Genomic DNA, 27,581 nt, shown 5'->3' with positions numbered 1-27,581 from the left:
TGCGCAAGATTTATTCTTCTGCATAAACTGCTGTCCTTTCCCTCACTATTCTCACCCAGAAAGGAGGGTTAAGATTTAAAAGTATATACAACACGTGAAATAAATTATCACGTAATGTTACTTGTTTTCAAGGTGCTCGATGGTCAGCTTGTTATTCTCCTGCTTCAGCGGGGTATAGTGGAGGTGTCTCGCGCAGCCTGGTCCAGTTAATCTTCCCCAGTTTTTTTACTTTCTTTAATGTCATATTCTTCTCTCGCATGTGTCAAAGCCAGCGCATTCGCTATGGCCGTAGAATGACAGGTGCAGTAAAAAAAAACAACTGAAACTTCGACTTTTTTGTTTAAGCACTGTTACGACTCGCCTTCGTCGTGGGGAAGACAACGACATGGCAGCAGCGAAACGCCGACAAACCCCGAGACGCGCGTTGGGTGAACGCCTGGATTGCCACGGAAGCCGCGTCCGTCTGCCCGGTTGAGCGAGCGTTTCCCGTACACCGAGTGTGAACGCGCGTTGGAAACGCGCGCGAACGCCGCTCATGGACATTTCGGCGTCTGCGCTACGTGGTTGGCATCGTTCCCCTCTCCCAGCGCGTGACGACGGCGTGATCTCTCGGGAGTGAGTGAGTGCGTGCGTGTCGGTGATTGGTGCCAGTGAAACCCGGCCCCCATCTAGGGACCCTAGGGAAGAGAACTCTTAAAAAGCCGGCAGCGGCACGGCCGAAGAGCTTTTGTCATCATGGTCTCCTGTTGAGCTGTCGTGATGCAGCGTTCCTGCAGCTCACTTGTAAATATTCCTGTATAAAGTCCTCTAATTGTCTTTTCCCAGCAGCCTCGTCTCAGACGTCCCTCATTCACTCTCCGGCACACGATCATGCTACCTCGTCCGTAACAAACTGGTGGCAGCGGTGGGATCATGCTACCTCGTCCTTAACAGCACATAGGCACGAGCGTGAGCGATTATTCATTCGGATTCCCAAAGGTTGGAGAGAAAAGACAATAGCGCAAGATAATTATCAAGGAGTAGTGTCACGAGGCGTCGTGACAAGAAAAACAGCTGCAGTGCAGGTGCTTTCACTTAAATATTTGCGTATATGTTGCCATCACCCATCACTCTCGCTCAGATCTTGGGTATCGTAAAGGCTTTCAGGAGGCATGGAGCAAGTGCGTAGCTGGTGGGCACTGTGCTTGCTTTCTACGATCGCAGCTACTGCACAATCCTGTGCTTCGGACCCAAGGGATGGTAAATGACTGAACAGTGGTGTCAGAGTTAACATTAAGCTCTAAAGTTTAGATCGCAGTTCACCATGGTTATCGTTCCTGCGGTGTAAAACACCTACGTGGGCTGCTGTGTAGAATAAGCGAACGTTTACTTGTTCGTCGAGGAGCTGTGCTGCTTATGTATACGTTCTTGCACACTTATTCTCTTGGGTAGAACACATTCTTGGTGTACGGAAGAGAAGCGTGTGTTCTGTTTAACCCTGTTTCATGAACATTATGGTCTCCCCGTAATAGGAAAACATTTGGACATACAATAAAATTCCCAACTATCCACGTATAAGCCTCATCGAAATTATTTGCAGCCTTCTGAAACCAAATTGTAGTCAACCTCAGTGAACAGTGCTTTAGAATGTGAATTTTTCAAGGCCATGTTTTTATGCCAGCTTATGAGACCATTCACTATTCAACACTCACTTTTTTGCACAGCGAGATAGCGATACGACGCAAATTTTGCCTAGGCAAGCCTGCAGAAGTTACATGCTGCGACATAATTTATTGGAACACAAAATATTGTCACGGCTAGACAGTCGGGACGGCCAGGACACGTTTTACTGTGCAGCGCCAGGTAGCAGCGGACTCCCGAGGGGACCACACAGAAGAGAGGACGAAGAAGCAGCCCTGCCCGCCACCACGGCTAAGGCTAGCCAGAATAGCGGGGAAGGCAGTTCGACCGGGAGACGGCGCCACGAGAGTACCCAGGAATGTGGCATTGCTCCCCCCCTGTGGAACGCGCCGCCCTCGGCGCGGCTGGTCGTGTGGACCGACGGCGGCTTTCCCGCGCACGGGATTTTGGCACACGAACACCTGCTGTTCATGGGGTGCCTGTGCAGAGGGGCAGTAGTCCTGGTGCACGGAGCAGTTATCATCGACGGGCGCGGAATCCTGTCTCGGCCGTCTTGATCTCGTATGCGAGGAGGGAGAGACAGCTCTCAGTAGTCTGGACATTTGCTACTTCCAGTGCAAGCAGAACGCGGTCGGTTAGCGTTCCTGAAACCGAGCCGTGGGTACTCTGTCCGACGGAGTATTCAAGCGGCAGCGTGTTGTGGTTGGACAGCAGGGCGAGTGTGGGATTCCATAAGGCGGTTCTGGCCGACCACCATCTCGACGGGCGCGTACGCTGAACACCTTAGTGTTCGGCGCCCGCAGGTAGAGACGAGTGAGCTGCTAGCGGGCGTGGTACGGCTTCATTCGTGCTACATGCACAACTTTGTACGTTGGTCGTCGAGAGGAACCAACAGTTCCTTGAGGGAGAACTTCATAGTTTACCTCGCCGAGTTGGCGTATCACTATATAGGGGCCAAAGTACCGCCGAAGCAGCTTTTCAGAGCGCCCTCGTTGGCGGATTGGGCTCCACACCCAAACGTTTTCTCCGGGCTGGTATGTGACATCCCTGTGGCGATGGTTGTAACGGTGAGCGTCTTTTGCTTGTTGATGCCGGATATGTTGCCGAGCAAGTTGGCGGGCGGCCTCAGCTTCGTGAACAAAGCGGTCCGCCCCCACGACAGCGGAGTTTACACTACCAGGAAGAAGCATTGCGTCGAGCATAGTCGTGGCTTCGCGACCATGGACTAAGCTAAACGGTGTGAAGTGAGTGGTCTCTTGCAGGGCAGTGTTATATGCGAAAGTGACGTAAGGAAGTACTGCATCCCAGTTGCGGTGGTCGTCGTCGACATACATGGAAACCATGTCGGCGATCGTCTTATTTAGGTGCTCAGTGAGTCCATTAGTTTGCGGATGATAAGCTGTTGTTCGTCGGTGGCTGGTGCCGCTGAGCCGCATAACATCCTCTGTCAGCGCCGAGGTAAAGGCTGTCCCTCTGTCAGTTATAACGACCGTGGGTGCGCCATGACGAAGCACGATGTTGTGCATGAAGAAGGCGGCAATTTCCGCAGCTGTTCCACGGGGAAGAACTTTCGTCTCGCTGTATCGACTGAGGTAGTGGTTGGCGACCTCAATGTACCGGTTACCCAGGGAAGACTCCGGAAAGGGGCCGAGTAAATCCATGCCGACTTGGTAGAAAGGAACGTGTGGTGGATCAATAGGCTGCAGTAGTCCGGCTGGCTTAGTCGGTGGTGTCTTGCGACGTTGGCACTCGCGGCAAGTTCTGGTGCAACACTGAACAACTGCGGCAACCCTGGGCCAGTAGTACTTTTGGCGTATCCGCGCCAAAGTGCGGGAAAAACCCAGGTGACCAGAAGATGGGTCATCATGGCACGCCTGCAGGACTTCGTCGCGCAAGGCCGCAGGTACGACGAGCAGATAGAGAGCTTGCGTCGGGTGGTAGTTTTTCTTATACAAAACGCCATCGCGCAAACAGAACGACGACAGTCCACGAGAGAAGATTCGCGGTGGAGACTCAGCGCTTCCTTCAAGATACTCAATGAGAGGCCATAGTTCACTGTCGTCTCTTTGGTGTTGAGTGAGGACGGACGTGGAGATGGCGCCGAGAAAAACAAAAGTGGTGTCGGGATCAGCTCGGTTGTCCTCAACAGGAGCACGAGACAGACAGTCGGCAACACTGTGCTTCCTGCCGGACTTATAAACGATGGTGACGTCGAACTCTTGAAGGCGAAGGCTCCAGCGTGCAAGCCGTCCCGAGGGATCTTTGAGGTTCGCCAGCCAACACAGCGAATGTTGATCACTGACGGCTCTAAAAGGGCGGCCGTATAAGTACGGGCGAAATTTGGTCACTGCCCACGCAATTGCCAGGCATTCTTTTTCAGTGGTGGAATAGTTCGCCTCCGAGCGTGACAAGGTGCGGCTGGCATATGCGATTACGCGTTCGAGACCATCCTGCCACTGCACAAGGACCGCACCGAGGCCGATGTTGCTGGCGTCTGTGTGCAGTTCAGTGTTGGCTGACTCGTCGAAGTGGCCAAGGTACTTTGCAGACGATTCCGGAGGTCTTCGAAGGCCTGTTGTTGCTCCTGGCCCCAGGAGAACGGTTCGGCATCTTTCGTGAGGCGGATGAGGGGCTCAGCGATCTGGGAGAAATTCCGCACAAAACGCCGATAATAGGCGCAGAGACCCAGAAAGCGGCGCACACTTCGCTTATCGGTTGGCGTGGGAAAAGTAGCGACAGCGGCTGTCTTATCGGAATCAGGGCTAACTCCTTTAGCGCTCACGATGTGGCCCAGAAACTTCAACTCCTGGAAAGCGAAGTGATACTTTTCGGGCTTCAGGGAAAGACCAGCCGAACGAATGGCGGCGAACACAGCACGTAAGCGCCTCAAGTGCTCTTCGAACGTGGTGGAGAAGATCACAACGTCATATAGGTACACGAGGCAGGACTGCCATTTTAGGTCGGCAAGCACTGTGTCCATCATCCGCTGGAAGGTGGCAGGAGCCGAGCACAGTCCGAAATGGAGCACCCTGAATTCGTACAGACCATCCGGTGTAATAAAGGCGGTCTCTTCCCGGTCGCGCTCGTCCACCTCGATTTGCCAATAGCCACTACGTAAATCTAGCGACGAGAAGTACGTGGCGTGGCGTAGCCGGTCCAGGGAGTCATCAATCTGTGGCAGAGGATAAACGTCCTTTTTGGTGACTTTGTTTAGACGCCTGTAATCAACACAGAACCGTAGGGTCCCATCCTTCTTCGCCACAAGAACAACAGGCGATGCCCACGGGCTCGTCGACGGCTGTATCACGTCGTCCTGGAGCATTTCTTGAACTTGCTGGCGAATGGCGTCACGTTCCTTCGAAGAGACCCGATAAGGCGGCTGGCATAACGGTCGCTGGTTTGCGTCAACAATAATGCGGTGCTTTGTGATCGGAGTCTGCCTGACCTTGGAGCTCGAAGCAAAACAGTCGCGGAAAGATTCGATAATGCCCTCCAGGCACCGTTTCTGATGAGACGGGAGGTTCGGGTTCACGTCGGTCTTTATGGGAGTGGTCGGTGCCTCCACTGATGCCGGGATTTCGGACAACGCGTGCTGTCCCGCGAATTCACAAAGTTCTTCGAAGTACGCAATAGCTGTTTTGCCAGGTAAACACTGAGGTTCAGAACCAAAATTGGTCACCAAAAGTTCGGTTCGCCCACTGTTCAATTCAATAATTCCGCGAGCTATGCACACTTGCCGACCCAGGAGCAGCGAGATGTTGGTTTCAGCGATGCCACGAGTGCTGGGGCTGTTATCGCACTCTACGGTAACAAACATGCTGGCTCTTGACGGGATCAACACCTGGTCATCACAGACGCACAACTTAGCCCTGCGTGGCACGGTATCGTCGTCGACAGGGCCTTGGGTGGAAAACGACACGATTAGCTCCTGAAGATTGATGACGGCACCGTACTCCTGAAGGAAATCCAAACCGAGTATGAGGTCCTTGAGCACTCGGGTAACACAGCAAAGCAACCAGGGAAAGTAACACCGCGGATCTGGATTCGCGAAGTGCAGACACCAATCGGAGTTACGACATGGCCACCAGCTGTCCGGATCTGCGGCCCGGACCAAGGAGTTAGAACCTTCCTCAGGGCTGTGGCTAACCGACTGCTCATTACAGAAAAATCGGCGCCGGTATCGACGAGTGCGGTAACGTCATGGTTGTCGGCGGATACCGGAATTTCGGCGGAAACCAGTCGGTCGCAGCGCGTCGTTGATGTCGTCGGGTCACGTCGTCGTTGATCGGAGTGTCGCGGCGAATGTTCGGGTGGAGGCTCTTGACACGTTCCAGTAGCGGCGGCCCTACCCCCGGAGGATGCTGTCTTCAGATTTCCCGATGTGGGGATGCGCCTCTGAACTGGCCAGAGGACGACGGGCGGCCGGGCGAAGAGAACCACCTTGGGGATGGCGATCGGGACTGGCGTCGCTGCGGGCTCGAGGACTGCACGTTATCGGCCAGGTACAGCTCGATATCCCGTGGTCTTTCACCGTAGCGTGGTCGAGGTGCGTCAGGTGAAAACCCCCTTAAACCCATTCTGCGGTAGGGGTAGTGACGGAGGATGTGGCCGGGCTCTTCGCAGTGGTAACAGAGCGGCCGATTATTTGGCGTACGCCACAAGTGCGCTTTGCTCAAGGGGGGCCTGAACTCCTGCGGCATGGGTGGTACTGGCATGGCAGGTACTGGCAGGGATGGTACTGGCACGGCAACGACGGGGGAAAAGGCTTGCATCGCTGGCCTAGGACTTCGTAGTGCTTCGCTGTACGTCATAAAGGAGGGCGCCGGGTGTGGAGCGGGAGGCGGCTGCACAGCTCGTCGGATTTCGTCACGGACCACGTCCGTTACGGCAGCGACAATAGCCTGTGGAACTTCAAGGCGAAGTTTCGCCAGTTCCTCGCGAACGAGGCTTCTTGCAAGCTCCCGAAGCTCCTCGGCGGGCACCGACGTAGGCGTGTACTGGGAAGCGGCTGCTACGGTAGCCTGACGTCCGTAGTGCGCACCTCGTTCCTGCAGAGACCGGTCGATACTCGTTGCCTCCCTTGTGAAGTCGGCCACTGTTCTTGGCGGGTCACGGACCAGTCCGGCAAGGAGCTGCTCCTTTACGCCGCGCATTAGGTGGCGCACTTTCTTGGCCTCGGGCATAGCAGGGTCGGCTCGGTTGAAGAGACGCATCATGTCCTCAACGAACATGGTGACGCTCTCATTTGGCTGCTGCGACCTGGAGTGCAGAGCGACTTCCGCCTTCTCTTTCACTGTTGCCGAATGTCGCCAGCAACTCACGCCGAAAAACCTCCCAGGTGGCAAAAGAGGTCTCGAGGTTCTCGAACCAGATCTTTGCCGAGTCCTCTAGCGCGATGTAGACATTCCTCAACTTGTGCTCACCGTCCCACTGGTTGAAGGCTGCCACACGGTCGAAACTGGCCAACCAATCTTCAACGTCTTCAAACCTGTCTCCGTGGAACGTCGGCGGTGACCGGGGCGCGTGGAGCACGAACGGAGCGTCAGCTCCAAAACGTTGAGTGGTCTGGCTGCCAGTGGTTGTTGTCATCCTCCTTGGCAGTTTTGTCAGGCAGCTAAACTCTGGCTGTAGGCCTAGCAGGCGGCGGCTCGCTTTGTGCACGGGGGTTGTGTCTACGCCCTGAGAACTGGCTTCAAAGGCGTCTTCAGAGCCAGTGTACATGGGACGTTACCCAGCCGGCTCCACCAAATATGTCACGGCTAGGCAGTCGGGACGGCCAGGACACGTTTTACTGTGCAGCGCCAGGTAGCAGCGGACTCCCGAGGGGACCACACAGAAGAGAGGACGAAGAAGCAGCCCTGCCCGCCACCATGGCTAAGGCTAGCTAGATTAGCGGGGAAGGCAGTTCGGCCGGGAGACGGCGCCACGAGAGTACCCAGGAATGTGGCAATATTTAGTAGAAACCACCTATATCAGTCCGAAGCTCAGAAATTTAGTGACAGCCAGTGTCATATAATGGCTGCTGTTCCCGATCTCCTTCCCAGAATACCTAAGTGTAGTACAGTATGGTTTTGACTCGTTCACTTACTGTTACACACAACCATTATTGTAGCGGTTTAATCACTGCGAAACGTGCAGTACTTCACTGTAGGAAATCATACACGCCGTGGCGTATTTTGTTTGCTATTCATGCATTAGCAGTGTTGTCTCTAAACACTCCTTTACACGAACTATTCGTTACGCAACTGCAGCGCATCGGACGGGAGTTAACGGCGCATGATAGTTAGGTAGATAGCGATGTGTAATTCATGCCGTTCATATCCACAGGTGGCATCGATATGTACTGAAATCAGCTTCCACTTGTGGTGGACAGGTAGAGTGGTTGTTGAATTTTGGGATATTGAGGAGTTCACTCATGAAAAGCCGTCACAATGGCGCTTGCTTTGCATGAGCATTTAACTGTCCACAAAATATTTCGTTGTTTTCATTTGTCATCAGTGCACGTTTTTCCATCCGAAATTTCACATGGAAAATGCCGGTGTCTAGTGCAACCTCTCACGTTTGTCACTTGTTGCGGGAAATGACTCGAAATAAACGAGGCGTTGAATGAGGGTGGCCATGGCCAACCTGGAGAAACAAAATAAATATTGCCGCTACTTGGTTGTGATCCCGCAGCGACGCGAACAGATCAGCTTCCCTGGCCACTGCACGAGATAACTATGCTACTGCCGCCGCCCATCACGCCTCCTATTAAACTGCAACACACTCTCGCACTGATCACGGCACGTCGTCCTACTCGATCTGTGCGCAAATTTCGAAAGGAAAGGAAACGCGCTTTCAATAGCGCTTTGAGGAGCGTGGTGCTGGCGTTCACCTGCAAAAGAATGCCTTCGTTCAATATTTTTTCTTTAGCAAAAATAAACTGCGAGAAATATTTTTTGTAGTTCATTGTAACTCAATGCATTTATTCTTGTTCTCTCAGCAAAGCGGCAAACTTTTTTTCGGTGGCTTACTGTGCGCCAATCCTGTGTGCTGAACAAAATTCTTGGCAGAGCTGGTTGCTCTATTCCTTAGGAACAGTGCAATTGATGAGAAACAGTAAGTAGGATACCCCACACCTTTGTTGCGCTCTCGCAGCTATAACTCGCTAAAAGCGCTGTTGCTAATTAATATTGCCGTCGTTAGTACTTGCTAGCTTCTTTTATTGTTTCTTATTCCGCTTTTCAGCCGTGAAGCCATCACGTATCTATACTCATCTTAAGTGAAGTGCTTTCTACGACCAATAATATGACTACATACATTAAGCGCCAAGCTTTGACCAGTCGTCGACATCACTTTATAACATGGTTTACGCCTCTGTTTCTGCCAGCGTGACGTTACTGACTAAACTAAAACACGTTTATCGCATACATTCTTTCTATTACACAATACTCATCACAAACAGAAATTTCACTTTGCAGTTGTTTTCGCAGAAACAGTGACGAAATCAAAACGGTCTAATGTAGGCTGCTTAGAACAAGCACAAGATGAAGTAAAGGAAAAAAATTGCTGCCGATAAAGGGAACAATAGGCTCTTAATACCTAATATATTTGCAATTACTAATCATGCCCGAGGTTTTAGGTGAAATTCAGTAAAATTGTACAGCTTTTAAAACGTATTTTAAGGATAAGTTTTAATGCACAAAACAGACAAGATTTTTTTGCCTTGGTCAAATATTTTTTTAATTCTGCCGGCATTTCCGTCTGACCTTTACTTGCGTTAAAATTTCAATTTGTGCTTTTTGCCGCCATCACCTGACAGTGCACAATAGAAAACCCGTTGTGAAAACTGTGAGCTTTGCTGGGCTGTTGGCGATGTCATGTCAGGTGGGAAGAAACGCTGGCCTGTTTTCTCGCAGCTCTCTTTGTTTCAACTTCACCTGAACGCCTGACAAACCACATCGGGAAGAAATGCTTTCCAATAATGCTGACAATGAAGCCGTATCCTCCTGGTTCTCTCGCTATCAAGGTAATGTTCCTTGTCCCCAATCGCAAAAAATGTAAAAGAAGAAAGTGGCGTGTAAGGACCTGTAATTAGTGCGTGTCGGCAGTGTGTGCCATCAGAGCGGGTCCGCACGAACTGTCAATCATTCATTACCGGATTAATTAATAAAATAGGTTGTTTATTAAATATTTAATTACAACGGATCAATTATTAGGTTACTAAGATGACAGTAAATAATTAGTTTGGTGAAGTAACTGATTACCTGAGTTAATAAATTACTTAACAAATCAAGCGGTAATTTAATAGAGCGTGTGAATTGGTTACTTATCTATATAAATAAAGAATTCAGTTGCATTAAATTGAGTTGTCATCGAAATTGTTAATAAATAGGTTAATTAAATTATCAATGAATTAATCATCCCAATTAGTAAACTACTTCTTCAATGGCAATTCAACCTAAATGCTGATCAATTAATAAAGTATTAATTCATTAAATGTTTAGTACTATGGTGTTCTTGCTAGACAATCTAGCAACGGGACCAACGTCCTCGGATGAGAGAGAACCGAAGTTCGAGCGAAAACACGAGTTCGAAACTGCAAAGGCGTGAAATACCGAACACGCAGCAACAGGATCGCCAGCAGTCAGATAAATTTTTTCGCATTACTACACATAAGAAAACTTGAGTGCACCCTTGTCATTTTTGCTCAGTGTGAAGAAAGACAAGTTCGACATCGCGCTTTTTCTCCTCCAATTCAGCCATAAAGCACTGGCTCTCCGCATGAAGCAATTGTTTCCCATCAAGCGGTGTTTATTCTAGAAATGTATTGTGATGGGTGTTGTAAAGACCCTCGTATTACCTTGAAACTCGCCTCGATTCTGCCGTAAGTAATAAGGTTATGTACCATCGCCCCATGAGCACAGCCTTTCGTAGCGAAAGCTACATTTGCTACGAACTTGCGATTTCGCTGTGGCGGTGCTCCGAGGAGGCACAGAGACCAACCTTGAGCCGTTGCCTAGCAACTGCCGCAGCTGGCGGACGCTCCTCGCTCGGAGCGCCATCTGGCATGAGGTCACACCGCGCGCCTCGTCGTTGCGCTCGCCTCAGCTCCCTTCGCCAGCTGTGTCGCATGCCTGATAAGACGTCGGATTGAAAAGGAGAGCTCGCGTGCATCGCAACCACAGTTGAGGCGGCAGTATGGCAGAGTATCTCAAGCGCAAAAGGGCGGCGGATTCTGCCCACGTCTCCGCGTCGACAACGGCCATTGGTTCGGTTGCCTTTCATTCCGTGTAACCTGCCTCAGCCGAGCTGAGTCAGGGCCATTTTTTCCTTTCGGGTAAGTATCCTTGTCTAGTGCAACTGTGCTTCGTTTGTGTAGAGTTCAGTGTAAATCTCAAACTTTTCTTTGTGGTGGTGAAAACTTTATTTGGAGGGAGGGGAGTTTGGGACACGTAGGTCCTTGGGCCCCCGCACGGCCCCACTGCACTCAAACGTTTATTTCCCGGAGGCTCATGACGCTGGCAGCCCGGCCTGTGGCGATGGCTTGCTTGGCCGGGTCCTCTGTTTTCTTGATGGGCAAGGTACTCTTGAATGATGTGCGCTTGTGGAGTTCGCTTCTTACGAAAGCGTGTGGGGGATGATCGCACACTGCGGGGAGGTTGCATGATGGTGGAAGTGGTTTGAGCTTGTACGGCGTCCCTGGTAGTGGTAGTCCCTGGCACACGATTTCAAGGTATCAAATCACAAACTCAAATCACATTAGTAATGGCCTTAATGGATGCGCATGGCTGACTATGGGTAGCAGAAGTGCTCTGGAATTGTACTGATTCTAAGGGCATACGCCATGTAGGCATAGGTCTTCTGTATTCACGGCGAGGCTGATTGGTTTCAACATAAAAGCGACTTATGGGTGATGCTCTGTACACGCCTGTTGCAAGACGCAGCCCCAAATCGTGCGCCCCTTCTCAGAGTTTCAGGTAAGACGACAACGCTTATCCGTACTTCGTACATTCGTAACACCTAACATACTAGAGAATGGTGAATGTGTAAAACACACTCGGACTCCCAATGTTGGAGGAAGGGTATTGAAGGCAATGGCAGTTGCGCACTTCAATGCAGTTGCGCAACAAATGTCGCCGCTTTGTATTTCCGAGCATCTGAGGCACAAGTTGGAGTTGTTGCAGACGCCGCTGACGTGATCGGTCCACATGCAGTTCCTGCACTGCAGTGGTATATCTAGGAAAGGTCGAACTGGGTGCCAAAAGTGCCTAACCTTCACGTATTTCAGTATACAGTCACCCTTGATGGTCCGCTTGATGCATTTAGACCTTCTGCTGTGCTGATCATGAATTATTGAAATGCTGTTGATGGCCGTCGAAACATGGACAAGTCGCTGTGATAGATCGGGATGTCGACGTTGCAAACTACGCCAGTTGAAATCTCGCTGTCTTGGAGGATAACAGCGCGTATGCTGATATTGCATAGTTTCGTGATAGAGGTTGGAGATTCTGGTGCGCTTCACTCCTAGACATCAATGTCAATGACGTATTTATAGGGGCTTGCAAATTCGTAGAAAATATAACTGGCTTGCCTGGTCAGGAGATTCAGGCTATCTGTTGGTTGCATTGGCATAAACAAACCAGTGAGGGCCGGGGCACTTCGCGCTATCATGATCGTTGACGGGACATGACTCGGCTTGTCTGCATCGCCTGCCCTTTTCCTTGCTGCTAATGACCGGTACAAACCCATCGTAAATAGGTCCACGAGAACATGCGGAATTTGTGGTGCCTCAGCAGCTCTTTCAGGCTGGATGAACGTAGCTGCATCAGATATTTTCAAGATAAACGCTAGGTGGATTTCCACCGGCGCGAAGTAACCCCCTCCCACACTGCAACTCTTACAAGCATTCATCGAAAGCTTCGTTCTTCCAAGCCAGGAGGGGAGAGGATAAATGCACATGTACATTTCCTCTCATTGAACATTTATTTCACGAGCAACAATTTTGTTCGATAAATTTATGCTTTGTCTCATGGTGCCTCGGTACGCAGCAGAGGTGGAAAACCCTGGCGTTGCTGCGGCAAGAGGATGGCTAGTCCATGTTGGTAGTGGTTTGCAGGCACTGCTATGTGCTCATCCTTTTCTAGCCACTGCCATGCTCGTGTGTTGTCCCTTGCCGTCCATCAAGCCAGTGCGCGTTGACATGGTACTCGCTTTTGTCATGATGAGAAGCGCCAGCTTGCTTTTACTGCAGGACAGCTGCAAATGCAAAGCACAGAATAAGAACATTCGACAGCGCAAGCTGTGCGAAGCACACGAAGAAAAGCTGAGTGCGGACGCTAACTATGCGGGAATGTGCTCTAACTTCGTGGTCTGTAGGTCTGTGCGGCTGCATTTAAGAGCGTTCAATATCGCTATCTCTAAAAAGTCAAAGCAGTGTTTCAACTTTCAGGCAGTGTTTGAGAAAGTAACCCAATGTGACTTATCGCTGCAAGTGAAGCCGAGTACAGAAGTGACAAAAATACACTGGCTGCTTGTAATTCTTACCAAGGACATGCTGCTCAGCTGCGACCCAAGTGGTACAACCCCGGGGAGCCAAGCAGGTCAAAGACGGCTTCTGAACACCTAGTGCTCTCAACAACTCTCAAACTGTCAGCCCTTGTAGATGAATAAAGTTTTTCCTTCTCCGCTCGCTCCAAAGGACATCCTGAAATGATGCACAAATACTCATTTCGAAACCGACGCCATTGGTGCATTCCGGGTGCATCACTACGTTTACAGTGAAATTACTACATAACACCCCTCATCATGATGTCCTCAATATCTGCATTACTGGGCATCACAAGGATGGTAATTGCTAAAACTAGTCACGTACATGCACATATAGTGCAGCTCTTATTTATTAAAATCAACCAGTTTAAAATATATTGTTATACAACACAGTAAAATAAAGATAGTTCTGAGGCAATAAATGTTAGGTCTTGATAATAAAGCCTTCAAAATGCATGCGCCGCGCACTTATTGACCAGCTCTGGCTGCAAGCAATGATGCGCTCCATCGCGGAGGCAACGCATGTGCACACTAGCTACCAGGTACCGCCATCAGATGGCGCCTGAGGCTATGGCTCATCATCATCAACTTTTCCCTCTGTCATGACGCCGTGAGCTCCCGCTATATATATTGCCATCAGTATCACCAGCTCCAGCTGCCAAAGGCACAGGAATTGCGGTAGCGTGTTAGTGAACCGTAGTTGTGGCTTTCGCGTGCTGCCACCAAGCGCTGCAATTATAGCATGATGAATAAGCAGCATAGTAGCTACACGGCTGGGAGTTAACCCTCGATCACTGCAAGCGTGTGGCGGGGAGGAAATTAAACATGGCCGAGAAGTGCGTCCGAGGATGCTGGAACCAAAAGGATGCATTCAGAAACAGAGGCTGCAAAAAGGGCGCTTTCCAAGGCAAGCCGTGCGAGTTTCCCGACCTGGAAAAAGAGCTGCTCTGATATGTGATGGAAGTGCGGAACAACACCTGTTATAAAACGTGGCGCACACGTTCAGGCAGTTGGGAGGAACAAGCCGTCAAGTTTGTGCTTGGACATTTCCTGCACGGCATCTAAACATCTCTGGTATATTTTTAAAACTTATGTGTCAATTTGTCAGACGACAAAGATGGCTGAATCTGCTTAAGAAAAAAAATTGGATCAGTGAATGTTGCTAAGGCTAAAGAAATGCTTGCACGAATGACTCGGTGTTACTATAAAGTTTGACAGCCTCTGTACACGAAATTTTGAGATACTCTCCACTGATTTTGTACCTCCCAGTTTGATATTGAAACTCTTGCCACGTGTTGCATAGCCGAAACAACGCCGATTTTGAGAACGCCATACATACCGGTGTCTCCATGGGCTCGGCAAGGAGGTGTGGCCCCCGCACCTCCACTCGTCGACTGGGCATCGTTCAGGGATGTCATGATGACCAGAGAGAACTGGTGGCATTGAAAACAAGGCGGCTGCTGTAGCAAGACAGCTGCCGACTGGCAGCCTGTGGCATGTCAATGCCTTTTGAAATGCCCACCTGAAAAGTACAATCAGTATTTTTTTAAAATATGGTTAATGGTTTATGGGGGTTTAACATCCCAAAGGAACTAAGGCTCTGATGGACGACGTAGTATAGGGCTCCAGAAATTTTGAACACCTGGGGCCCTTTAGCATGCTCTCACAACCCACAGTGCATGGGCTTCTAGAATTTCGTCTTCATAGAAATGCAACAGCCACGGCGGGGATCGAACTCGCATTTATTGTTTTTATTACCGAAGAGGGGCCAGGAATGAAACCGTTGTTAGGACCTCCATGTTCATGGAATAAAACAGCATCAAGCAATCTTGACACAAGTATGAAGCAACCAACAAAAATCGTGCACAAGAAATTGAATACATTGTGTTTAATGCAGCCATGTTTAAGGAATGCAAAATTGTCAGCAGTGAAGGACTTCCGGAATATGTGTGGGTGTTTTAAAATGAATACTTTCTTTAGGAGACTTTAACGCATCGTTATGAGCATTCATTTTAGGAAAAGGGAGACTTGGTTTGAGTGCGCGCCGAGATTTTTCGCACGCATATGTGCGCTGCAATGTGCGCAGAGAACAAAGTTTACACACTTGATTTCATCCGCATAACTCTTGTGTCTCGTACAAATACAGCGGGCATTACCTCAACACGCGTCATCATACAGTGCGTGGAAGATTCAAAGGGAGCATCTTAACCTCACCTCTTGCACCGCAGCCGCCGGTGGCTGGCCGCGAATGCACCGGTGTGAGTTGCATCCGCTGAAGTGGCAATGTGCGTGCAAAGGCAGGAAAGTCTGCTTCAGCTGGAGCGATTGAGCCAGGCATTGGCTTCGAAGGAAGACAACCAGACTGGAAGGCACAAGTGAAGCCAAGATTTAGAAATGCAACACAGAGTAACTTGGGCATTCCGGCTAGAAGAATTGCATATTACGCGAGACTGACGACAGTGTAGGTTTTTCATTGCGGTAATTGTGCTCCTGAGTAGTCCCTAAAGTGAACTATACTTGAAATATAGGAGGAGTAATTACTCATCAGCATCCACAGAAGTGCAGCCTTAGGGATCCAAATAAGGCGAATTGAAGTGTGAGTAACTGGTTTCAACTGGGAGTAACTGGTTCCAACTGGAATCCAGCTGGTTCCACCCCGAGACCCAGTTGCGGCCTAGAGGGCAGCAAATCTGTCTAGTTTGCCACCAAATGGGAGACATCAGTTTCCAGTCAAGAGCCAAATGGGAGGAACTGGGGACCAACTGGGAAGTAAGTGGTTCCATTAGTGGGTCGAGTGGGACAGAAAAATTCTCATTCAGGGCCAACTTGGCAGAACTAGTCATGCGTAAAAACCAAATTGGAAGTTTTAACGCACGAGCATTAAACAACGGCCCCATGTCGAAGAAAAGCCGGTGTCGTCAGCAGCGTTGGCCATGAGCAAACAATCAAAGAAACATTAAGAAAGAAAACTGAGTAGAAAATTGGCCGAGGTAAGTAATCGAAACCAGGGCCCCCGGAATGCGAGACGAGCACGTTAACAACTTCGCCATGCCATCTCAATGGTTTCGACTGAACAAAGGCACGTCTAGTGAATACGCTGTTTTCTTAGAAGGGTGCTTTAGAGGCATGTACTGCGGTGTGTATTAGTAATTATGAGCATGGAAATTACAGAAGTCGCAGTTAAGCGATTGGAAAGTACGTTTCCGCTACTTTCCCTCTTCGCCTAATGCACACGTAGCGCCATCAGGCGGTGCCCACTGAAAACGCTCCCTCCTCCTCTTCCTCCTCTTCCTCCTCGCAATGTACGCGACTGCCCCAACAGACAGCACGGGACTGCAGCACCTCCCGCTCGTCTTGTTGGGCGCAGTGGGGCCGTGCGGGGGCGCAGGAAACAAGCGGCAAACAACACACTACACATCTAAGGTGCGTTCGCCACGAAGCTTGCGACTTGCTGCCCGTTCATTTGTCGTGGAAGCTATGCTGCCGTTTGCTGCATCGGGTTTGTCGAGAACAATGTGGCGACGAACTACGACTACAACTTGACTTTAGGTGAGAAATGAGAAAGAAAAGGAATGAGAACAGGAACAAACAAGGAGAAGGGAATATCGCGTCTACTCTTAAGGCGAAGCTTAAGCGTCCTTCTGATTTTATTAAAGTCCCTGGCAGTCTTCCTGTGCAATGACATTATACCAAATCGCGCAGAAAATTTGGCGCTCCAGTTCCATCGCAAATGAGGTCCTTGTGGCAGCAATTCTATTTTAAGGACCTTGCGCTCAGTAGCGAACAGCTATAGTCCCCAGCCTTCGCTTCGAGTGCTGCTGAGAGATTTAAATGTGAATCGTTAATTGTGGCTTTCCAAGAGTGATACATGAGCTATAAAAGACGGCGCGCTTGATGGCTCCGTATTCTTTAGACCATGTGTGGTTCTTTAATGTACGCTGGCATCGTGGATCAGATGGGAGCCTTTTACGTTTTGCCCCCGTCGAAATGTGGTCGCATGTGGTTTCGCTCGAGGTTAGTTTTCGCGGGGCCGCAACGCACTTCAAACAAACTTTATTGCTGCTGCTTAGACCCTGAGATAGGAAGCAGCAACCGGAAAAAAAAAACATGCTGTTTTACAGTATATGGCAGAAGTGCAGCTGAACTGGAGATTTAGTGTTCTGCACAGTTCAATTGGCTGATTGTCATTAGGAAAACAGTTACTCCTTCGTGGGTTCGCTGTTAAATTCAATAGGCCTGTTTACATTACAAAAACAGTTACTCCCTCGTATTTGCCTGTTGAATTCAATAGGCTAGTTGACATAAACAAACAGTTTCTCGCTTGTAGGTTACTTGTTAAATTTAATAGGCCGGACGACATTACAAAAACAGTTACTGCCTCGTACGTTGCTTGCTAAATTCAATAGGCGTGTTGTCATTACAAAAACAGTTACTCCCACGCAGGTTGCTTGTAAATTTAATAGACCTGTTGACATTACAAAAGCAGTTACTCCCTCGTAGGTTGCGTGTTAAATTCAATAGGCCTGTTAACATTACAAAGACGGTTACCGCCTCGTAGGTTGCTTGTAATGAACCACAAATTGCAGTAGATATGCAAAATACTATACCGGGAACTGCAGAATTATCTTTAGCATTTGTTGCTTGTGTCATAGAGTTCCATCGAATGCAGTGGCCTGCAAAATGCGGCGGCGTCCAGGACGCTGATCAAAGAACTCTTAATTTCACAAGAATCACTTAATCCTAACATAAAGTTACCGTCTCTATATTCTGTACTGAGTCGATGTCATCGCGTACCGTGGAATCAAATCGTTTTTGAAATTGCTGCCATGATATTTTGCGCATGCCCTCACACGCAATCTATTTAATTCTCAAAGGGGAGCAGTATACAATACTCCCACAGCTGCACTTCCCCACCTTTTAAACACTGCAAGCACAAGCGTCGTCCGGCCATTAGAGCAGCGCCCTCTCATGTGCCGACCCCTTTCTAGATGGCAGCCCGAACAGCAGCTTCCCGGTGCGGCAGCTACGCATATGAGGGGAATTGCGATACGGTTTCGAAGGAGGTTATGGCACATTCCGAGACGACGTTAGCTAGTCGATGTAGACGCAGCTCCACTTAAGAGAAAGGGCTTTACAGAAAGTTCATTTCAGTACTTAAAAATCGAAAGACAGTTGAAAGAGAGCGGCTAAAGGCTGACGCTGTTTAATTTGCCGCACACAGAACACGCATTGCCGAGCATCGTTGGCTCTGTGTTTTGACTGCGGCAGAGCGCAAATTATACCTCCGATCAGCCTCGTCTCAGGCTTGCGCTTCTCCCTTTCCTTCAAGCTACCTTCACTATGAGCAGAGGGCGTGTGCGGAGAATAGCGCATATATAGTGGAGAGGCGAAACCACCAGCCTAGAATTATCGAACTGTTCACCCCGAAATAAAGAAGATAAAATAAATTTATACATGGTCTCTTAGCCCAATGTATACACCGTTTAGGAAAAATGAAGCAGTGTCCTGTGTGAGCGAAAATAAGTGTACTGTTGAGAGCAGCGTGACAGTCTTCAGTAACTTTCTTTCAAGTTAATTTTTGAAGTGATTAGAAACTCTGCAAATACGGCTACGGCTATTCGGGTAAAAGTGTAAATTTGCAAGACGTAGATAACGTGAAAAAGGAGCAACCTGAAATATTAAGAACAAGGTGCCATTTATGATCATCTTTTAACAGACGAAAAAAAAAAGCCTGCGTAATACAAAAGCAACCGGGTTACTTGAGCGCCCATGACGCTGTTTCTGGGGGGAAAGAAACCGCTCATCATCAGAGCGCGGTCCCCGACGTGGCTGCGTTTGCAGTGGGCCCAAGATATTCAGCAGTAGATGCCAGCTCCTTGCCGTGATTTGTTTATGGGCGGTTAGAAAATGTACGTATTTGGTACCATTTTATAAACATTTCAAACTCCTCTTTTTCGTAATGATCTACAACTTCCGTATCCACGAATATTTCCCTAAGAAAACAGTAAACAATTAGGGTATTTAGCCTTTAGTGTTCAACAGTTATAAAAAAATGAGAATTACCAAAGACTGCGACAAACAACTCTCAACATCACTCTGTGTGGCTATAGCAGAGCGTCTTATTTTAAATGAAAACTTGCTTACATTTAGCTGACGCAGGCAGTGCATTTTAAACATACGGCTAAATTTGCAGTCATTTTTTATGGCTCAATGGCAAAATTTTTTGCGATTTATAGTACTAATAATAATTCCTATACTGATGCTTATTTGCTCACATATTTGGAGTTTTATTCATTTTTATCAATGCATAATAAAACTTTTCTGCCACAATGTAGCAAGAACAAGAGCATATTAAAAAAAAACATGCTAAATACTTCACCTTGGCTTTAAAAGTCCAACTGTTGCGTCGACCGTCCGTCCATGTGACGACTGTGATGCAGACGGTGGCGGCCACTTCGTTCTTTTGGTGAGTGATCCGGTGGCCGCCTGCACCAAAGCACCTCCCTGCTATGAAAGGAAGCAGCACTGTGAGAAACCACTTCATCATAGGCTGGCAATCGACTGTACGTGTCATAATTACAAACACACGGAACTTTATGCTAGGTGACCGCCATTATTTAACTCCTTTTCAAGAACCATCGGGCCAATATCTTGCAGCTGTCCGCAATTCGTCCATATGTGCCTTTTCTTTCTACCGTACACGCATGACTGTCGCAGAGCCTTATTTAGCATCGGAAGTAGGGAGAGCAACTTAGCGAAGAACGCATGCGTTTCAGCAGTGGTTTTCTCATGGCATTGCAAGGATAACAGAGCACACATTTCCTCCTTCCCTGGTTGATTCTTTTTCTAAATGAAACCAAAAAAAACCTTCCTGTTACTGAACAACTAGAGAAACTGACCACTTAATATTTTGCTTTCATTAACAGAAATGGAATGAACTTAAAACGTTAGGGGGATGTCTTGATATGGGAAGTTCCTCGCCAACCCCAAACGTCGTGCATGCGTTTGATTGGATGGACTTAGCGTCAGCTTTGAGAGTGGAGATCTCGAAATGGTTGGTTGGTTTATGGGGTTTAACGTCCCAAAGCGACTAAGGCTATGAGAGACGCCGTAGTGGATGGCTCCGGAAATTTCGACCACCTGGGGTTCTTTAACATGCACTGACATCACACAGTACACGGGCCTCGAATTTCTCCTCCAAAGAAATTCAGCCGCCGCGGCCGGGATTGAACCCACGGCTTTCGGGCCAGCAGCCGAGCACCATAGCCACTGAGCCACCGCGGCGGCTCGAAACAAAGGCTTGTCACAAGTATTCCAGCGAGTGCAAAAGCCAGAACTCTGACCCTCTTTATGATTCCGAACAACTTCGCTCACTTACTGAAATGAGAAGGAAGGTTATGAACTAAGTGCAGTGCTTGCCGCGCGTATTTGAATAACTGGAATTGCCTATCTTTCAGAAGTACGCCTAAGAAGTTTCAGCGAAGTCAATTCCCATCCTGTTTGAGTTTAGGCTTGCACTCTGTGCCTCAAATTCCACGAGTTGTAGCATGGAAAACTGAGCTATGGCTGCGTCTACTGCTTGCGCAAAGCCACTGGCACTCTTCCTCACCTTCAGGACGCCTTTCCCACCATAGTGGGCAGGGAATGGGCGCTGTACAGGACTCAGAGGTTAGTGGTGCTCTCGTGATGATAACAGTCCAGTCACAGCAGGCGCATCTTGCTCCCACACTTGGGGATGGCTCGTCCCAGAGTCAGACTGTCCATCAAGAGAGAGAACGTTAGTGGCACGGTTCCAGCTCGCGTTTGTCTAGTTTAAGGAGCATTAATGACAAAAAAAGTTATTGCAGCATCGACGTGACTGGCTATAATTGCCGTCACATTTGAATTATGGGTTTAACTTCCCGAAATGATGCACTGGATATGAGCAACGTCATTATCGAGGATCTCTAACTAATTTATACTACCTGCGGCTCTTCGAAACGTGCTAATATCACATACCGCTTGCGCACCTTTTAGTGCAACAGAATGCATATTAATTTCTCCTACACACCCATATCTACTGCAGAGTGGGTAATGCAGCATCAGAAACAGGCATAATTATTCACTAAGAGAATGTCAGAGGTAGAGCAAAGTTATCCACATACCCATCATCGTGGTTACGCCGTGAGGCTGACGCTAAACAGGAGCAGCAGTCATCTGCAGAAGAAACGATGTGAAATTAACACGTGTGCTAACCTACCTGCATTAAACAAACCCAATAGTGCGCTTTGCCTAAGGTGTCGGCAGTGTTTCTTTTGACCAGTTCAGGAAAGTCCATGGAGAGGTCAAAAGTAGCCAAATATCGCCAATCTTTTCTGTCAGCGCCAAATTTGTCACCATTGGCGTGCAAACATGTACTACGCCATTTGATGGCACATAGAAAACAGTTCGTGTTAATTTTCTGCAAAAGGCCTCTTGTACCCTCAAACTTTGACGAAATTTTGCCCTACAGCCGCAATCTAAACATGAGTGTCAGAACAGCCACGATTATTTCCAGCTCTATATAGTTCCGGTGGTCGGTTTCCGTCAAGGCTTCTCACGAAAAAAACGGTCCGACCGACCTTTTAAACGTGGCGTCCATTTGCATCATCCTGTAAATAGCAAAAATTATAACCCCTCACTTGGTTCATATCGTCCTTACAATGAAATAGCACAACGTTTTCTTGCAGAGAAATAGGTGGAGCTGATTAAGACAGCTTTATCACTTTCTCGCAGAAAACTGAAAATAAATCAAACGCAGTACATAACCCGAGCATCTCACTAAAGACATGTTTTGCGCCGATCATGCACTTTCAGTTTCTTAATACACTGATAAAGCTGAACATCAGTGATAGATATTAAGAATATGAGCTTGCTTAGTGACATTTACCGCAAAAAAAGCTTGTAAGTTTCACCCCCTCTTTATTTCACGTAAAACCATGCACGGTGATTGAACTGGAGAAAATGGCAGTGCAGTACACGGCACTCGTATATCACGATTTGTGTAAACTTGATTTTGAGTTTCAAGCTACGGATTTTACCTTATTACGAAATTCTGTATATTCGAGCCTTGTATGAAGTCTTTTAGTTGTGGCCTTCACACCGTGGACCACCGAGTCGTGTTTGCATCTGCTACGTGGAAAAGTCACGTGCAACCGCACTCACTTTCAGCCAATATTTCTGCACGGCCGAGTCAGTAGGGGCTGCTGTACAATGGCCGGCCGTCGGCGGCACCCACGTGATGATAACACTCCAGACGCAAGAGGCGCCCCCGGCTTGGACGGAGGGCTTGGCCAAGGGCTCGAGCTGCCAATCAGGACGAAATAAAAAGAACGCCAGTGACTCACGGAAAATTGAACTTCTGCAGTATTCCAAAACAACCCACAACAGGCGGTGGTTTAACGTCCCGAAGCGACACAGGCTACGGGGGGACACAGTAGTGAATGACTCGGGGTAAATCTGGATGCCCAGGGGGTAAGTAATGAGCAGTTATTTCGCAAAGCATGCGGGCGCTTTTGCGTTTTGCTTCCGACCAAAGGGACGCCTCAGGGAGCAATCCTCTCTCCAATGCTCTTCGACGTTGCTCTCATGCACCTGCTGGAACAACTTAGTGCCATAAAGGGAATCCGGCACGCCCTCTACGCGGATGGCATAACCATATGGGCAACGGAGAGAAACTTTGGACAGATGGAGGAGGACCTCCAAGAGGGTGCCAGTACGGTTCAAGAATATGCAGAAGAATGCGGACTGCGCTTTTCTCCGGACAAGACGGAGCTCCTCGTCCTGCGGGGGAAGATGGATACTGCATCGCTGGAGATCTTGGTCCACGGTACACATATTCCCGAGGTGTAAACAATACGGTTTTGGGGGCTGCTCATTAACCACAATTGTTTGAACGCAGCAGCAGTCACCAAGCTCCGAACGATGTGCGAACAAGATATCTCGGATCACAAGCAAGAAAAACGGCATGGAAGAACAGGATACCCTTGGACTAATACAGGCCTTTGTCATCTGTAGGATAGTGTTCGTGGCTCCGTACCTTCGTATTGCGAAGACCGATCTAAACCACCTGCACGTTATCATTCGAACCGCTTATAAGAAGGCACTCGGCTTACCCATGAAAGTATCTACTGAGCGTATGCTAAAACTAGGGGTACACAATACGGCTGATGAATTGAGTAGCGTCCATCTTACAAGCCAGGTAATGAGACTGGAAACAACTACGACCGGCCGCAGGGTCTTAGAAGATTTAAACATTAGCTTTCCGGAGCAAGTGGCTGCGAGAGAAAATATACCTAGAGAGTTGAAGAGCAAATTCCTTACGCTTCCGCTTCCCAAAAACATGCACCTGGAGCATGGTTATGGTAGACGAGTGGCGAGGAGCAAGAAGTTGAACGAGTGCTATTTAAGAGAAGAAGGAGCCTTCTTCGTGGACGCTACGGGTCCTGTACAAGGAATATCAACAATCTTAGCGGTGCACCAAATGCAGGTCGTGGACGGGCTTTCAGTTCGTAACGGGGATACACAGGCTATGGAGGAAGTAGCGATAGCACTAGCCGCAACGCACTCCGCTTAAAAATACACAGTTACAGATTCCTAGGCGGATTATAGAAACTATATGCGTGGCAGAATCACGCCGCTAGTCCGCAAGATTCTCAGTTAATGTTGTACTTCAGCTGAACGGAAGGAATTAATATGGGCACCAGGTCACCAGGGAGTTGAAGAAACGAGCGCGCACACGCTTCGGCCAGAGCTTTTCTTCCCCGGAATCCTTCTACGTCCTCCCTCACTGATTCAGGCTCTCCTTCTCCGATAACAACATATTCAGAGATATTACAGCATATGCGCCTTGAAAGGCAGACACTCCCGAGGCCCGCTAAGAGTCTTAGTAACTAACAAGAATGTGACCTTCGAAGGCTACAAACTTTGTCGTTTAATAATCCAGCTAAGCTTCACGCCATTGAGCCCGAGTACTTTTCGGCACAGTGCAAACATTGTGTCCAGAAGGCAAACTTATACCATATGGTGTGGACTTTTCCGGCAAATAATAGTATTGACATCATCAATCAGCCAACGCAGGAGGGCTGTCAGGCGGCCCTGTCCAGCTCAGACCTCGAGGAACAACGAGCTCTCGTCGCCAGGGAACGGAAAGCGGCTCTTACCAACGGCGTCCCGGACTGGGCACCCGATCAGCCTTGCCTTAAACTAAGTCATTGCGGCTTTAAATAAACGTTTTCATCATCATCATCGACCGGATTGAAAAAAAGAGTCCTCCAGTTCAGCACGGAGCTCAGCAAACACCGAGTTGTAATAAAGTGGTTTGTGTTATAACGTGCACATTACTTAAAAAAAAAATTACGCCTCATAGCAAGTACGTTACGTACATTTTTTTACGCAGCAAAATAAAAAGCTGTAAATACCAACGTGACATACCAGTGATTATTAAATGAAAAGATAACAAAATATTCACATTCATCTTCAGGAAATCGGAATGCCTTAAAAGCAATCAAAGCCAGCAGGCTACGATATACGCATATGATCCGCATCGCATGAATGCTACGAACTAAAAAGCGGAAACTGCCGCATGATTCAGGAATGTGGTGCATTTTGCGCTATAGTATTCGTCAGGGTTATGGAGTGTAATAAATGTCGAAGTCCCAGTTCTCAACGAAGCTAGACCTCTTACGCATGGATGAAACCCCACAGACAAAGGGCACAAAAATGGCTGAGTCCAATTTATGAGGGCCTAGGGAATGGAACCACCGGTGTTGATGCTGGTGTCATGCCACTACCATTTCAAGATTAGGTTAGTTGCTACTATCAAAGAAAGAACACAGCATGAATGAAGTTACCATTCACTTCACGTGACTAGTTTTTGAAGGTTAGGTTAGTTATTAGTAGCAAAGAAAGAACAGAGCAGAAATGCAGTAGCCTGTCTCTTCATGCCACTAAGTTTTGCAGGTTATCACAAAATGAACAAGGGAGGGGAAAACCTCAGGTTGCTTGAGCGAACGTTTCGACAAGGGGACTTGTCTTCGTCTGGGCAAAGCGTTCATCATTGGCAGGGATTAAATAGGGCCTTCACTCCGAGGAGGAAGGCCCCGGGGGTGGGGAAGGAAAGTGGTGTGAGAGGGGATGCGTGTCAGGAAGAGGAGGGAGGTGAATCTTGATTCGTTAAGCTGCAATAGTGAAAAAACTTATATCCGGGGGGTGGGGATTGAACAAAGGCTTTAAAGGGGCTGCGACGGGGGGGGGGGGGGAGGCGCTGGGTGGACATGGTAAGCTCAGATAAGAGGATTAGTCAGCGTGGTAAAGGAAAATGTTAGGTTAGTTATCAGTATCAGTATGTTAGGTTAGGTTAGTTATCAGTAGCAAAGATAGTAGATAGACAAGAGAAGTGCAGTCATCTGTGTCGTTATGCCACAAGCTTTTGAAGGTCACTTTAGTTATTAGTAGCAAGGAAAAACCACACCAGAAATGCAATAGCCTGTCTCATCATGGGACCAGCATTGTTAAGTTAGGTTATTAGCAGGAAAGAAACAATACAAGAGAAAGGCAGGAACCTGTCTCCTAATGCCACTAGCTTTCCGAAGTTAGGTTAGCTAGTAGTAGCAAGAAAGAACACAGCAGAAATGCAGTAACCTGTCTCCTCATGCGACTAGCTTTTGAAGGTTAGGTTAGTTATTAGTAGCAAAGAAAGAACAGTATGTTATGACTGCAGCAACCTGTCTCGTCATGCCACTAGCTTTTGAAGGTGAGGCTAGTTATTAGTAGCAAGGAAAGAACACTGCAGGAACACAGCTCCAGTCCTTAGCCACATCTGCAATCTCGTTTTTAAATCTGGCAGTTATCCCAAGCAGCTCAAGATAGCGAAAATAATACCGGTCTTCAAAAAAGTTGATCGAGCTTTGCTAAATAATTATCGTCCGATTGCAATTCTTCCTTTTTTTGACAAAATTTTAGAAAAACTAATTGAAGTAAGGTTGTCTAGTTATATTGAAAAATTTAACATATTGACAGATAGTCAACACGGCTTTCGGCGCGGACTATCTACAGATACTGGAATAGCGTCTCTCATAGATTACGTTAGGCTAACAATTGATAAAGGAATGTTCTCAGGAGCAGTTTACATAGATTTTAGCAAAGCATTTGTTTCCATTGATCACTCCGTCTTGTTTCACAAATTTGAATCTTAGGTATCACTGGACCTCCCCTAATGCTCTTGAAGAGCTTTCGCTGTGACCGAGAGCACATAGTCTCTATTAATGACCATACATCGAACATAGCTTTAATTAACAAGGGTGTTCCACAGGGCTCAATTCTTGGCCCTGTATTGTTTTTACTATACATTAATGATTTACCATCCTGTTTAAAGAATTGCAATAGTATACTATACGCAGATGACTTTACCATGCTATCATCGCACCAGGACATTAATCAGCTGATTCTTAGCCTACAGAATGATCTTAATTCTCTTGAGCGTTGGTGCCACATTAACCGCCTGTCCGTGAACGTCACTAAAACTTGCTTTCAGATTTTCCATCCCCCTCAGAAGTCATTGCCCATCACACCACTTCTATACCTCAATTCTGCTGCTATTTCACCGCAAGATCGAGTTTCTTTTCTTGGTGTTATCATTGACCCTCACTTAAAATTCCATCATCATGAAGCTGAAACGTGCAAGAAAATTTCTTATGGGTTACGCGCACTAATTAAAGCCCGAAGCTATTTTCCAGTCCTAACTGTATTACCTCTTTACTACGCATTCATCCACAGACACTTAAACTACGGTATCTCATCTTGGGGTAACGCCTATCATATTCATCTCTGGCCTTTAATAAAACTGCAAAAGCAAGCCATGCGCATCATAACCAATACCCCTCGAATGTCACCCTCCCGCATTTTGTTCATAGATTTAAACGTTCTACCTATCTCGGCCCTTTATTTTTACAACCTTGGTATCCTATTCTTTAAGATTCTTCATCATTATCTCCCGCTAAGCATATTTTCTCCCGGCACGATCATGAGCAACATCGTCACACGTTTTGCGCTGCGTAATAACTTTTTACTACCTAAGGTCAGAACTAACTACGGGAAACAATGCCTTCATTTTTCATCCGTATCATTTTGGAATTCTTTGAACATAGACATCAAACAAACTAATACGCTTTCTTTATTCAAGGTCAAACTAAAACTTTTCCTTCTTAATTTGTGATTTATTTTGTTATGTTATTGATTCTATGTATTGCGGCATCTGTGAGTGTTTTATTTTATATTATCGTGCATTACATTGTTTGTATTTAAATATTTCAGTAACTAATATTACACTATGTTCCTATATTTATTCTGTTTCGTCGCTAATTAATGTGTTGTGTATTTTATATTATGTTGCATATTGAATTTTATTTTCATGG

The 27,581-nt window shown here is 47.8% G+C and overlaps 1 protein-coding gene across 9 annotated transcripts in view; it reads right to left on the bottom strand.

Annotated features, from left to right (window-relative positions):
- Positions 1 to 27,581, bottom strand: part of LOC149327962 (uncharacterized) — a 122,184-nt gene that overhangs the window by 77,641 nt on the left and 16,962 nt on the right. Inside the window, exons 6-13 of one of the 9 annotated variants that reach the window (XR_016286233.1) lie at positions 22,333 to 22,473; positions 21,294 to 21,345; positions 20,759 to 20,905; positions 19,529 to 19,656; positions 15,364 to 15,511; positions 14,489 to 14,671; positions 13,147 to 13,306; positions 12,567 to 12,858 (exon numbers count right to left, since the gene is read on the bottom strand). Coding sequence is in view for 4 of the 9 variants with exons in the window: in XM_089563236.1 (XP_089419362.1) it covers positions 13,161 to 13,306; positions 14,489 to 14,582; positions 15,364 to 15,511; positions 18,064 to 18,119 (444 nt within the window). In the remaining 5 variants the exon portion in view is untranslated. Of the gene's footprint in view, positions 1 to 12,566; positions 12,859 to 13,146; positions 13,307 to 14,488; positions 14,672 to 15,363; positions 16,548 to 18,063; positions 18,182 to 19,528; positions 19,657 to 20,758; positions 20,906 to 21,293; positions 21,346 to 22,332; positions 22,474 to 27,581 lie in introns of those variants that run through there. The other 8 variants (XR_016286236.1, XR_016286234.1, XM_089563235.1 and 5 more) reach the window with 8 other exon arrangements.

The sequence above is a fragment of the Amblyomma mixtum genome, chromosome 10 (genome assembly GCF_055824585.1).
Source record: "Amblyomma mixtum isolate Tamu chromosome 10, ASM5582458v1, whole genome shotgun sequence".
Lineage (NCBI taxonomy): Eukaryota > Metazoa > Arthropoda > Arachnida > Ixodida > Ixodidae > Amblyomma > Amblyomma mixtum.
The sequence above is the reverse complement of the archived record's forward strand: the minus strand, read 5'-3'. Positions and strand labels throughout refer to the sequence as shown.